General features: G+C 54.0%; 1 protein-coding gene across 2 annotated transcripts in view; it reads right to left on the bottom strand.

The window, feature by feature from the left end:
- Nucleotides 1–1,710: 1,710 nt before the first annotated feature.
- Nucleotides 1,711–12,578, bottom strand: part of PADI2 (peptidyl arginine deiminase 2) — a 54,954-nt gene continuing 44,086 nt past the window's right edge. Inside the window, exons 11-16 of one of the 2 annotated variants that reach the window (XM_052636368.1) lie at nucleotides 11,351–11,502; nucleotides 9,816–9,960; nucleotides 8,973–9,066; nucleotides 7,270–7,355; nucleotides 5,366–5,494; nucleotides 1,711–4,741 (exon numbers count right to left, since the gene is read on the bottom strand). In XM_052636368.1, coding sequence (XP_052492328.1) covers nucleotides 4,508–4,741; nucleotides 5,366–5,494; nucleotides 7,270–7,355; nucleotides 8,973–9,066; nucleotides 9,816–9,960; nucleotides 11,351–11,502 — 840 coding nt within the window. In that variant the 3' untranslated portion in view covers nucleotides 1,711–4,507. The remainder of the gene's footprint in view (nucleotides 4,742–5,365; nucleotides 5,495–7,269; nucleotides 7,356–8,972; nucleotides 9,067–9,815; nucleotides 9,961–11,350; nucleotides 11,503–12,578) is intronic. The other variant, XM_052636369.1, reaches the window with a different exon arrangement.

The following is a 12,578-nucleotide window of genomic DNA, read 5'->3' as shown; positions in this document are numbered from 1 at the left end:
AAATATAAATATATATCAGCTTTCAAGGACTTACTACCAAAAAAGAGAACATGAAATATTAATATTTTAAAATTTAGATTACCTATTGAAATAATAATTTGGATATACTGCTATAAAGAAGACATTATTAAATTAACTGCACCTGTTTTTCACTTTTAAAAGTGTGGCTACCAGGAAATTTAAAATTACATATGTGGCTTGCACTGTGTTTCTATTGGAAGGTGCTGTTCCAGAAGCATCCGGATGACTCAGGAATTCTGAGGTGAGTGAGTGGCCAAGATGTGAAAACACCAGCAGGATGGATTCAGCACACTAGCGTCCCTTGGGAAGTTCCAGACATAGGTGAGTCGGGAAACCCCCACCAAGGATGGGCTCAGGCCATGTTAGTTGGGTATAAAAGGGAAGAATGACCTCAGAGGGCTGGACCTGTGGGTGAAGTCCAGGAGTAAGAGAACCAGAGATTTTAATTTTGCACCAGAACAGCTGTCCAGAAACCCAAGATGGGGCTGAGAGGTAAGAAACTCCCAGGTGCATCCCAAAGAGCTTGAAAGTGGCTTCTAGTTTCAGCAACCGACCAGGTGATTCTATTTTAGGGCCTTAGGAGCTTATTCACAAAGACCTTGTTGATCACGGCTATGGATTTTATGTGTGTGCTTAGTGGCTCAGTCATGTCTGACTCTGCGACTCCACAGACTGTAGCCTGCCAGGCTCCTCTGTTCATGGGATTCTTCAGGCAAGAATACTGGAGTGGGTGGCCGTGCCCTCCTCCAGGGGATCTTCCCGACCCAGGGATCAAACCCAGGCCTCCCCCATTGCAGGAAGATTCTTTACCGTCTGAGTCACCAGGGAAGCCTATGGGTTTTATGCCATGGGTTAAATCGTACATCCCGTGCAGCAGCTCCACGCTATGAGAATATGCTTTCACTCAGAGCAGTGGGCACACCAGTGCTTTGCCCAGATCCCTTTCTGGTTCTGGGAACCCATTCCCCAGCTCCCGGGATTCTTCTGCTAATAAGCACAAGCTGCGGGGAATTCCCTGGCCATCCAGGGTTTGGGACCCTATGCTTTTACAGCCACTGGGGCTGTGGGTTCAATCTCTGGTCAGGGAACTAAGATCCCACAAGCCGAGAGGACGACAAAACACAGAGCTACAGCTGTGATCCCTTTAGATGATTGCCTGTGGGCTACAGGTATCCCTTGCCTGTTCAGAGAGTTCAAGTCCCCACAGCCAGCGACTGGCTGCTGCAGGTCATGAGACTTGGCCCCAGACGGAATGACTGAGCTGCCACTTCTGCTCAGAGCGCTCCTGTGACCAGGCTGAGGCCGCGTCTGAAATCACACTCTTGAGCTTCTTCCCTTTTCTGGTCCTGCTCCCTGCACTCCCTTCCTGGTTTCTCCTGGAGTCACTTCCTTAAATAAGTCACTTGCTCCCAAAAGCTCACCTTCGGTTTTCCTTCTAGAGAACCCCACCAGAAAACAGTCAGACTTTATTGTGGCTGTTGGTCTTGACCCTGGGCGGTGGCCAGGTAATGCACATCCATTGACTGTGTGGGATTCCACACCCTTGGGATACTCTTGCTGAGAGCCCCGGTTGTGTGTGCAGAAGGGCAGGGACCGCAGGGCCAGGAGAGGGCCTCTATGTGGCCTGCCTCACTCCAGGCCATGGCTCTGAAGCAACCATGAACACCACACCAACAGCCACATGACTTCCCTCTGACCTTTTATTTTGTTGCTGTTTAATCAGGCTCTTTCCCAAACATGTCGTGATCTCCAGCATTGCTTCTCGTCCAGAAAGTTGAAACCATGCCCCGCTTCTCGTCATCTTCACAATACCCTCTGCTCTCTTATTTAAAATATTTCATAGTAAAGATCGAAACAGGACCTTGGCTGAGTTCTGCAACACGGAAGTGTATTCTAGGCCTACGTTTATAGAAAGTGGTGGGTGGGAAAGAATGATGAGTCCAGGGATGCTGGGGGGATATCCACGGCAAGGGTAGTCACATGGGTGGGCAAGCAAGATGGGGAAGGCTGTCTGAGGCCTGGGGGCTTCAGAATCATCAGAAACTGCTGACTTATTGATGGAGAGAGCCTTAGGAAATTCTAGAAATACACACCATCTCCACATGGGAAGTGCTCACTTCCCCTTAAGGCAGACTAAAAAAAAAAAGAAAAAATGAAAGAAAGCCCCAAAACACACATTAACCAGGCACAAAAACACACAGCAAACTCTACGTCTCCAGATTCACAAATAGGCACTTGGTGTCTTCAGCTCTGGGGTTGGAGAAACCTGGGGCTTGGGTTCCCAAAGGCAGGAGCCGCTGTTCCCAAAGCGGGAACAGCAGCTTCTGAAGGCACTGGGGTCCCATCTGCTGGGGGGCACTGGCCCAGCTGGACGGGCAGGAGGCTTGTTTAAAGAAGACCCCCCCGCCTCATTTCACTGCGATAGTGACTTGTGGAAGCTCTGCACCCCGTGCATTCCCTGAATATAGTGAACTGGTACTTCTAAAGAGTGTATCCCCAAAAGGGCAAACGCCGGCCATTTAGATACAGGTGGCTGCCTCCTGGAGGCAAGGGCAAGGGCCACACCCCATTTGCTACTGGGCCCTGTACCCTCAGAGCCCACCACCGTGCCTGGCACTCAGGCAACAATGCAGGTTTGTTCAATGAGTGAATAACCCAAGAAGATCATCTCATTCTTCAGGAATCCAAACTTACAACCTTTTCATTGGTTATAAATCAGTTCCTTTTTAACCCTCGAAGTGCAATTATAATTCACTTATTCTCTGAAGTCAGCTGCCCTTAAAGGAAATTTTAAAGCTGAAACTCTTTGCAGTGCGAGCCAGAGAATGAATCTGATTATGTCTAAATGAGAGGATTTTCAGCAAATGTACTAAGAAACTTCGGTGGGGCTCATCGGTCCATCTCTAAGGCCAGCAGCTGGCCCAGAACTAGCTGTTGGGGCTGGAGGTTAAGGCAGGGTCTTTATGTCTTGCGCCTGACATCTGGAGAGGAGAGGTGGGTCTTAATTGTGTCCTGTGGCAGGGAGGTCTGAGCGTGGCTGGTGGGGAAAAAGTCCTTGTCTAGCTGCCTGGAGAGACGGCACCAGAGCAGAAGTGGAGGCCGTGAGAGGAGAGGGGTTGGGGCAGCCAGAGAATCGAGAACCCGGCAGAGAAGATGGATAACACAGCTCACCCTGGGGCATCTTTGCACACGGAACTCTCGGGCCACGAGGATGCTGGTGTGTGTGTGGGGGACTCCCGGACATCTGGGAGAGCCTGGGTCCACGAGAAAGATGAGGCAGGAGCATCTCAGAAGTGGAGACGGGTGTGCTGATAAAATCTGCTGCCAGCGAAGCGTCTAAGCTCGATGACTGGACCCTCAGGGAGCGGGGAGCTGCCAGTGCTGTCTACACTGCAGGGGGCAAGCCAAGGGGCTCTGCGGCAGGCTGGAGAGGAATGGATAAATGGGGAGGCCCCCTGGACAAAGGGCAGTGAATTTCAAAGGATGATGGCAGTTCTAGGTACACCTGGAGTCCAGAATTCTTCTCCATGCCGGCTGCCTTGACCCTCGGGGCATTGCTACCGGGCAAACTGGTCATCCCAGAGCCTCCTTCCCGTCTCCTCTCATTCCGTTTTGGACAACAGACTAAAGCCTTTGGGGGAAGGTTCTGGGTCCTGGGGTTTTGTTTTGCTTCTCCCATCAGGGCTATACAGACTCTGGCCAAATGTTCAGCTATTTTCAGGGAGGGCAGCGTGGAGGCTCACAGGGGGAGGTGACATTGTGGATGCTGAGGCCCTTCTGAGGGAGGGCAAGGCACGGATATCCCACATCCCTCCCCAGTGCTTGGAGGCCCTCAGTGCTGCCCCGCAGTCCAGTCCAGGCAGCGGGGTGCTCTGGGGGTACAGAGAGTCTGGAGAAGTCAGGGAGGGAGGGGGGCACCCGGGCCCCTGTGGTGTCAGCCCCGACAGCTGGGTTTCCTCCTTTTTGTTATACAAGCGCCTGACTCAGCTTTGGTTGCTGAGTACTCACTTCAAACATGGCGACTTTGAGTAAATACAGTGCCAGCTACGCAACTAGGTAAGGGGCCAGGCCGCCTCCCCTCACTGAGGCCCTTTCTTCTAGAGATCTTAGTTGATTCTGATAACTGACAATTGGGGCCACCTTCCCCCCACCCCTTGCTTTAAATTTCCACTCTTCCATTTCAAATTCACCAAGGAAGAGAAAGCCCTCGAAAAACCAGACCCCCCCGCCAACTCCCATACAAGCAGAGGCTCAGTTTCCTGGGTTCTCTCTCTCCTCCTGACCTCGCTGTGTGGCCCAGGTGTGCCAGGCAACTTCCAGGTCCTGTAAGTAAAAGTAAAATTGAAAGTAGAAACGTTTTTCCCCAAGTTCCCTGATGGCTATCGCTGAAGGGCACCCTGCAATCACACTAAGAACCACAGAGGCTGGTCCGGCCCCGGCACGGCAGCCGTCGGGCTGCGCCCCGCGCACGGCAGCCCTGGGCGGCTCAGGGCTCCATGTGCCACCACTTGAAGGCGAAGGGCTTCCGGCGCACGTTGGTGCCGCAGTGCACCTCGCCCAGAAACTTGTGGTAGGCAGAGATGTCGTCCACGAAGGTGCAGCAGAGGCCCAGGGGCTCCAGCAGGGAGCGGACGTGCGTCTCCAGGCAGCACACCTCCTCCACCTGGGGCCCGAACGGCTTGGGGATGCCCAGGTCCTTGTCGAGCACGATCATGTTCACCTGGGACAGGCAGGCGGGGCCGCAGTTACCTTTACTGAGCGCCTGCTCTACCCGCCCTGTTCCAAACCCTCCAACAACCCTGCGATCTAGCGACTGCGACTATCCCCACTTTACAGATGAAGAAACTGAGGCTCAGAGGGGGCTAAGCACTCCACACACGGCAGAGCTAAGCGGAAAACCTAGCAACCCGCCCCGTATGAATGTGTGTGGACACACATGAGCACGCAGCTGTGTACGTATGCATCGGTGTGCGCACTGCACGCACGCACGTCCGTGTGTTTTCATGTGCTCATATACTCATCTATGTTTCTTGTGTGTGTGTTCTGTCTTCTTTCTAGCTCATAGGAGGCTCTCCTCTGTAACAAGAATCTCTCCTGTCTCTAACGGCCTTTTGAATTTACAAAGCACTTTCCACTGTGTTAAGGTGAAGGCTCCCCCAGGATCCCAGGGGGCAACCAGGATGAGCAGTTCTCCCGGCAGGGTAAGCGCCGGGGTGAGAGGCCGCACAGCAGCTGGGCCCGGGGCCTGGGCCTCCCGCTCGGCCAGCTTCAGCTGAGGGGCCCCTCCGGGTCTGGCCCGCCCCCCTGATGGTCTGGGTGAGGCCCAGAGCCCAGAACGCCTCACCATGTTTGGGAAGAAGGCCCTGGCCTGGCGGCTCTTGTCCATCTGGAACAGGGCAGGCAGGTCGATGATGTCCTGTTCCGCCAGCCCCAGCTCCTTCTTGAGGATGTCGCGGTTCCAGTCCAGGCAGCGCTGGGCGATGCGGAAGAAGGGAGGGCGGGAGAGTGAGGGGCACCCCGACACCTCTGTCCACCTCACCCCTGCCTGAGGCATCAGACCTGGGCCCAGCACCCCAGGGAGCTGGCAGGGCCCCTCCCGTGCCCTCCCACCCGCACTGGAGTAACAGAGAGTGAGCGAGAAAGGGACAGAATCCCTGCCAGAAGCTCACAGAAATGATGCCCATGCTCACTCACTGACCACCAACTACGGGTCAGACCCCAGGTGCTCACCATGCAGCGCCTCACCGAATCCTCAGGCCACCCCAGTGGGAGCAATATCAGTGACAGTTGATTAATAATAATAAAAGCTAATACGTACGAGTACCCTACGTGTGTGGCTCTAAGTGCTGGAGGTACGTTCCTTGTTTCAACCTCAACCTCATGAGGTGGACACTTGGTGTCCCCTTATTAGAGACCAGGGGGCTTGGTGGTAAAGCATCTGCCTAACAAGGCAGGAGACGCAGGAGACTTGCGTTCAGTCTCCAGGTCGGGAAGATCCCCTGGAGAAGGAAATGGCAACCTACTCCGGCATTCTTGCCTGGGAAATCGCATGGACGGAGAAGCCGTTGGACCAGTCCACGGGGTCACAAAAGAGCCGAACATGACTGAGCAGACACATCTTGAGTATCAGAGACGAGGGAAGCTAAGACAGAGTCCTTAGTGAGTGGCCCAAAGCCCCAGTGCGGAAAGCGAGGGGTCACGGTCTGACCTCTGATCTACCTGACGCCAAAAAGTGAAACAGAGAGGAGTCGTGATAAAGTCAACTTTCAACCAGCCGTGAGACGGTCGGGGAACTCGGGGAAACTTGGGGTTGCTTCTCCAGCATCCCTCTGAAATGCAGCAGCCAGTTGCTGGGTTGAGCTGTCACCTCCTGGAGACAGCTGGTGCCCCTGCCTCTTTGATCCAGGGGTCAGTTCAAGGGTGGGCAACAGACCAGGATTAAGGCAGTCAGCATATGAAATTCCTCTGGCTACAAGAATTGGCTCAGTTTGGCACAATCAGAGTGAAATGCAAGGCTTTTAATTGTTGGTGGTATGTAAGACCTCTCTCTTTGTGGATGGTATGGGGGGGTAGATGGAAGACCTTGAACTGTTGCAACTAAGCTCCTGCCATAAGGGTGCCTGCAGAGCCCAAGAAGTGCAGAGAGGGAGCCAGAGCCCGGACTGGCCTATGCCTGGAATCCACGCCTCTGCTGAACTTTCCACTTTACGAGCCAGTCATGCCCTTTTGTTTAAATATGTCTGAGTTTTTCTTTTTTTTAACTTGGTGCTTTAAATATGCCCATGCAAACAAAGAGAGATCTAATTCAACTAAATAGGACCCTGTTGACTGGTTTCTACTTCTGGATATAATTTTGAGATTTAGGGATTCAGAAAGTAGGATTCATCCATAGATAGAAAACTTCAGGAAGCTGTGACCGCTAAAAAACAGAACTTCAGGGCGCATCTTCATGTAAGAGTTTTCCTGGAAGAAGGTCTGTAGTCTTCATATTTTGGTGTCTGTGGGTCTCCCCCAAACGTTGCAGGCTCTAGCCTTACAGGAACTTCGGCTCTTGAGCACCGCTTGATACATCTTCCTTCCCAGGTCTGTCTGCCTCCAGCCTCTGCTGGCCTGCACGTCCCCCACTGTCACACCGTTCAGCTTCCAGTACAGGAGTTAAGTCAGGAGGGCCGGGCCGCCATGCCCCAGGGCGGCCCCAAGGGTGTGACAGGCGCAGCCTCTTCCCTCCCAGGAGGCCCGGCTGCTCACCTGGAAGTACTGGTTCTCCTGCACGAGGCTCTCATTGGACAGAATCTTGTTGATGGTGATGCGCTTGCTGCTCATCCCGCCCAGGCCTGTGGGGGTCAGAGGACAAGGGATGGTCTACGTCCAGCCTGGTGCTCCTCTTTGCCAAGACTCTCGGCTTCTGGGCTGCCTCTCAGGACGAGGCCGCTGCAGCAGGGACAGGCAGGAGCGTGGGAGGGCAGCCCACGCGGACGCTCCTTTCCCCAGGGCTGGTCATGTCACCGGGGCCAGGGAAGCGGGGGGCCGCTGCCTCACTCTCTCTCTGCCTGGAGGGTGGGGTGGCACAGGAGGCCTGCTTCCAAGGACGAGCAGCGGGCCAGGGGGAGGGTGGCAGAAGCAGGGGGCCAGGCGGCGACACCCTCCTGCTTCAGGCCCGCCTCATGCCCGGCCCCCATGCCGTGCTGGGCCTGCATCTACCCCGTGCCCTCGTGGTGGCCCGTGTGGCTTCTGACTGGTGACCCCCAGCGCTGAGGGAGCACCCGCTATGTAGCAGGAGTCTCCTGGAAATTCACTGCGTTAGCTCAGTAGTCTCCCCCCTTTTCTATCAGGTAGCTTCCAGCATCAAAGACGAAGAAGCGGAGGCGCAGAGAAGCTCCCTGACTCATCCGAGGCCTTACAGCTGGTGGCTGAGCCCGTAAGCAGACCGGGAAGTCAGACTCCAGAGCCTAGCTGTTACCTCTTCTTCCGTGTCTGATGCTGGTCCATTGTGCTTCCTAGTTTTGCAGCTTTTTAGTGGCAAACAGATGGGGGCTGTTGCTGAGCTGTCTCCAACCCCTTGGACGTATTTGTACACAGACAATAGTTCCTGTACCCTATGAGTAGCTTTGAGGGGTTAATATAGAAAGACGCTTTCAGAACATTGAGGCTCATGCCTGCCAACCTAAAAAATTCCTATCAGTGGGAATTAAAAAAGGATAGCGGTCTTAAGTTTATCTTGTCCGTCCCAGACACTGGTCACTATCAGGAACACTGCCTTTGGACATGGAGGGTGGTCATGTATGTAAGTAAGTATCAACCAGTCTGAGGGAGTCAGACTCCTGGGATTAGGTGGATTAGAGATGCCAACCTGAAAAGTGACAAAAACTGATTTACGAAAAACACTTAAGAAATTGTCACGCGTCTCTAACGTGGGTCACTGAATCCACCTGATCAGCTTCCTTCGTTTCCATGACTCATTTAAGAGCAAAGCTCCTCCCAGTCTGTCTGTCTGAATTAAGGGTCTGAATTAAGGAGACGGTTTCTCGCTCCAGGACTCGCGGGGAAGCCGCTTACATCGCGTCATCAGCTCCTGCTTCCTCCTAACTGCAGCGCGTGCGCTCTTCTCTAGCTTCGATTGCAAAACCCAAGGTCCCCGCGTGCAGATCGCACTTCAGTTTTGAACCATTTAACTCTCCTCGGGGCTGGAGATGTCTGAAGTGTCGCATACCAGGTCCCGCAGGGCCACGGGTCGATGATCATGAGGGGTGGTGGGCGGCTAGAGGTGCGGGTGACCACCGTGAGGCCCACAGAGGCCGGGGCCCCCTCCCACCAGGGTGACCCCACGGCCTTGGAGTGGGCTGGACGACCGGAAGTGGAGCTGGGTGTCCGGGACAAAGCGCTCACCGGCCCGTCCTTCCACAGGCCCCCCTGGGGGCCCGGCTCGCTGCCAGGGCCCCGTGGGCACTCACCTTTGAACATGATGGCCTCCCCGTGGCCCTCCTTCTGCTTCTCTCGGAAGAGCTTGTAGCAGGCTGAGGTGCTGGCCATGAGCATCCGGAATTTCTGCAAGAGACCGTCCAGCCGGCCGGTCAGCAGAGGGCAGGTGGCTGAGCCGCGTGGGGGGCTCCCGCCCTGAGGACCCGGGGCCCTGCCTGCATATTGTCTCGGCCACCCACGCTGAGTGGCAAAGGCTGCCTGGCAGGATTTCTCTATTTCAGAGGAATATTTCTCACCCTTCCTGCCACAGAAATTTTCCTGCCTCAGCAATGCCGTCGAGTTGAAGCTCAGAGTAAAAGGTGACCTTGGACAGAGAGGGAGAGCTTCTCCAAGGCGCCCAAGAAGCCCGGCCATTTGCTCCAGATTTCCAGGGTTATTAAGTTGCAGACATTTCTTTGCACTTCAGAAAATGAAAGAATCTCTCTAGGGCCCCAGGCCCATACGCCATTGCGCTCTAGGGCGTCACAGCCAGTACGGTGGCCACCAGCCCTCGGGGGTTGGTGGACACTTGAACTCTGGCTGGTCTTGGTGGAGATGTGTGAAGAACAAAGCATACACCAGATTCTGAACGCTTAGTATGAAAAAAGAACGTAAAACCTCTCATTATCAATTTTTATAACGATTACATGTTGAAATGCTAAAATTTCAGATTTATTGGGTTAAACATTTACTGGCCACAGCAACAACATACAAACCAGCTTCAGTCTACTTCCTTCTTCCTCTACTTCCACTAGATAACCCCCCCTGCTGACAAGAGCTGGTAGTACAGGGGTTCCACACTAGCCTCTTCCCTCCAGCCTCAGGAGGCTGCTCACCTTGGTGCCTGGGATGGGGACGAAGGTCATGAATTCATCCACGTGGCCCACAGTCAGCCAGTCAGAGTAGAGCTCCACGGGTGCCTGTACCTGCTGGGCCCGCAGGAAGTCCCACACCACCTTGGTCATCCTCCGACCACCAGACCTGGGTGGGGTTGGGAGGGGGCAGTTCTTCAGAAGGTTGCCGTGGCGCCTGTCTCGCCAGAGGGCTTGCAGGAGCTCAGCCCCTGGAACCCTGCCAGGACCCAGCGTGGCATCAGCAGAAAAGTCATGAGGAGGAGCCTGAGTTGCAGAGACACTGGCCCAGGAAGAAAGGCACTTGAGTCCAGAGGGAAGAAGGAAGTGTCAGCTGCAGCCACGGTCTGTGTGAAGGGCATGGAGCCTGGCCTTTAGGCCCTGAGGGTGTCAGTGTGCAGAGGGAGGCCAGCTTCTGTGCCCAGGGGTCCTTCTTGGACTGCTGGAGGGGGCTAAGGCTCAGGCAGAGTTCCAAAATCTGCCCCTGCCTATGTCCCTCTTTGCTAGTAACTTCTCAGTTTCAATCTTCAATCAAGTGACACCTCTTCCAGGAAGTCCTTCTTGACTTCTACACTCCCTAGGTCTTCAATCTCCCCGTTACCCTCACACTATAACCTGAGACCTTCACAGTGGCTGGAAAATTTGCTTCTGATCTGGCCCCTGCCCATCTCTCCTACTTCATCTTACTCTTCCTTGTCCTGTCTGTGCCAGCAGGTGCTGAGCTTGTTACCACTTCAAGGTTCTGCCCCGGCTGTCCCTTTTATGCGGAACGCTCTTTCCCTTTGATCTTTCCATGGCTGCTTCTTTCTCATCATTCAAGCCTCAGTTTCAGAGTCATTTCCTTAGAACCACAAAAGCCAGAGTGCCCCTGGCCCACCCCTCTTTACCAGGCGCCTACTCCACCTTCCTCACTGCACCTATCAGCACCCAGAAGTGCCTCACTCAGCTGCTTGCCTCCATGTGTGTTTTCTGTATTGCCAATACCCCTGCTCATCTTCTCTCAGAACTGTTCCTCCTCTCACTCCTGCACCCCTTCCCTGCCTTATTTATAATCTCATTATATACCCTCCCATTTGGGGAAGAGGGTCATTTACTTAGTTTCACATCCCTGGTGGCTCAGATGGTAAAGTGTCTGCCTACCAGGTGGAAGACCTGGGTTTGATTCCTGGGTCAGGAAGATCTCCTGGAGAAGGAAAGGGCACCCCACTCCAGCACTCTTGCCTGGAAAATCCCATGGACAGAGGAGCCTGGTAGGCTACAGTCCATGGGGTCGCAAAGAGTCAGACACGACTGAGTGACTTCACTTCACTTCATGCTAGATCCTAATTCATACTAAGATGTAAAGGTTAACTTGATTTTCTTTCCAAGAATGTCTGTATCTTGTCAGTCATGGGCAGGTTAATTCTCCCAGCCAATCACTCCATGTCTGAGCAACCCAGTCTGCTCCAACAGAAACAACAGCTACCCCCACAAACCCCCCCACCCTCCCCCTTCTCCAGCCCCTCCCTGGCTTCTCTTACAGAGGAAAGCTGCTCCCGATGAGGATCCGGCCCAGGGGGTATGTCTTGCCATTCACGGTCACTGGCGGACTGACCTCCAGGTTCCCAAAGGAATCAAGGCTGGTGACAGGCTCAAAGAGCGGCTCCCGGGTCACATAGCCAAAATCTGGGCCCTGGGCAGGGGGCACACACCTGTGGTTAGTCCCCCGCGGCCAGGAGCCCTTAGTCCCAGCCCAGCCGCCCTCTGAGGACCACTTTTCACCACCTTTGGTCTGGCCCTATGAGCACTTAGCTTCTGGGGGTTGCCCATTTGCTTCTTGCTCCCGCTGAAGCATAGGAACTCGGCACGGGGAGGCTGTCTGTGAGCACGTCGGTAAGAGTGTGAGTGTGAGTGTGTGTGTGTGTGCACGCGCACATCTGAGTCTGCATCCGTCTCTATTTCTGAAACACAGAGACATACTGGTGATTTCATGGTTGGTCCTTGTTTTGTGCCATTGACATCTCTGTTCCTCCGTTAATGTGAGCAAGAAACAGACGGACCTTTGCTGATGTTAGCTATTGATGGATGGGGGCTGTTTGTTACTACAGTCTTATCAAGTGAAAGCTGACCAATACATGCAAGAACATCAGATAAGTAACATATATACAATTTCAGCCCAGCCCCAATCAACCATACTTGTGCACTGAGCCCAGACGCAGCCTCAGACTCCTTCTTAGCACAGAGCTCTAACAGACTGCAATCACATGATACAACCCCCATAATGAGTGCGATAAAGCCCCTGTGGCTCGCTGAATTTTACGTTTCCTTTGATGATTTTTGTTTTTCGTAAAAAGGTAGGGATCTTGCTTGAGAGCTTGCACTGGGGCTGGAACGAGGCTTGTCTGACAAACATCCTTGCTAATAAAAGTCATAGAGTGAGAAGACATGGCTTATCCTGGCCCAGCTCAGAGGCTCAAGGGACAGCTGTGCCCAGAGGGGCAAATGGTTGCAGCTTAGCGCTTTCTCTCCTGGGAACCCAAGATGGCAAGGTGTGATCTGCCAGAGGCTGGGGCAGCTGGGGTTTTATAGCCTCACACCAGCGGGCAGGCACGCAGCACAGAGCCGGGCTTGGCCCAGGCCTCCAGGAACAATGCAGCCCAGGGCACTGGTACCAGGCCAGCCTGGAACAATGCAGGCAGGTGGTGACCCGGGAAGAAAGTGAGAACAGGATCTGAGAGGCCTCGGTTCTCAGGCCTGTGGCAACTGCTG

Source organism: Budorcas taxicolor, chromosome 2 (assembly GCF_023091745.1).
Source record: "Budorcas taxicolor isolate Tak-1 chromosome 2, Takin1.1, whole genome shotgun sequence".
Taxonomy (NCBI): domain Eukaryota; kingdom Metazoa; phylum Chordata; class Mammalia; order Artiodactyla; family Bovidae; genus Budorcas; species Budorcas taxicolor.
The sequence above is the reverse complement of the archived record's forward strand: the minus strand, read 5'-3'. Positions and strand labels throughout refer to the sequence as shown.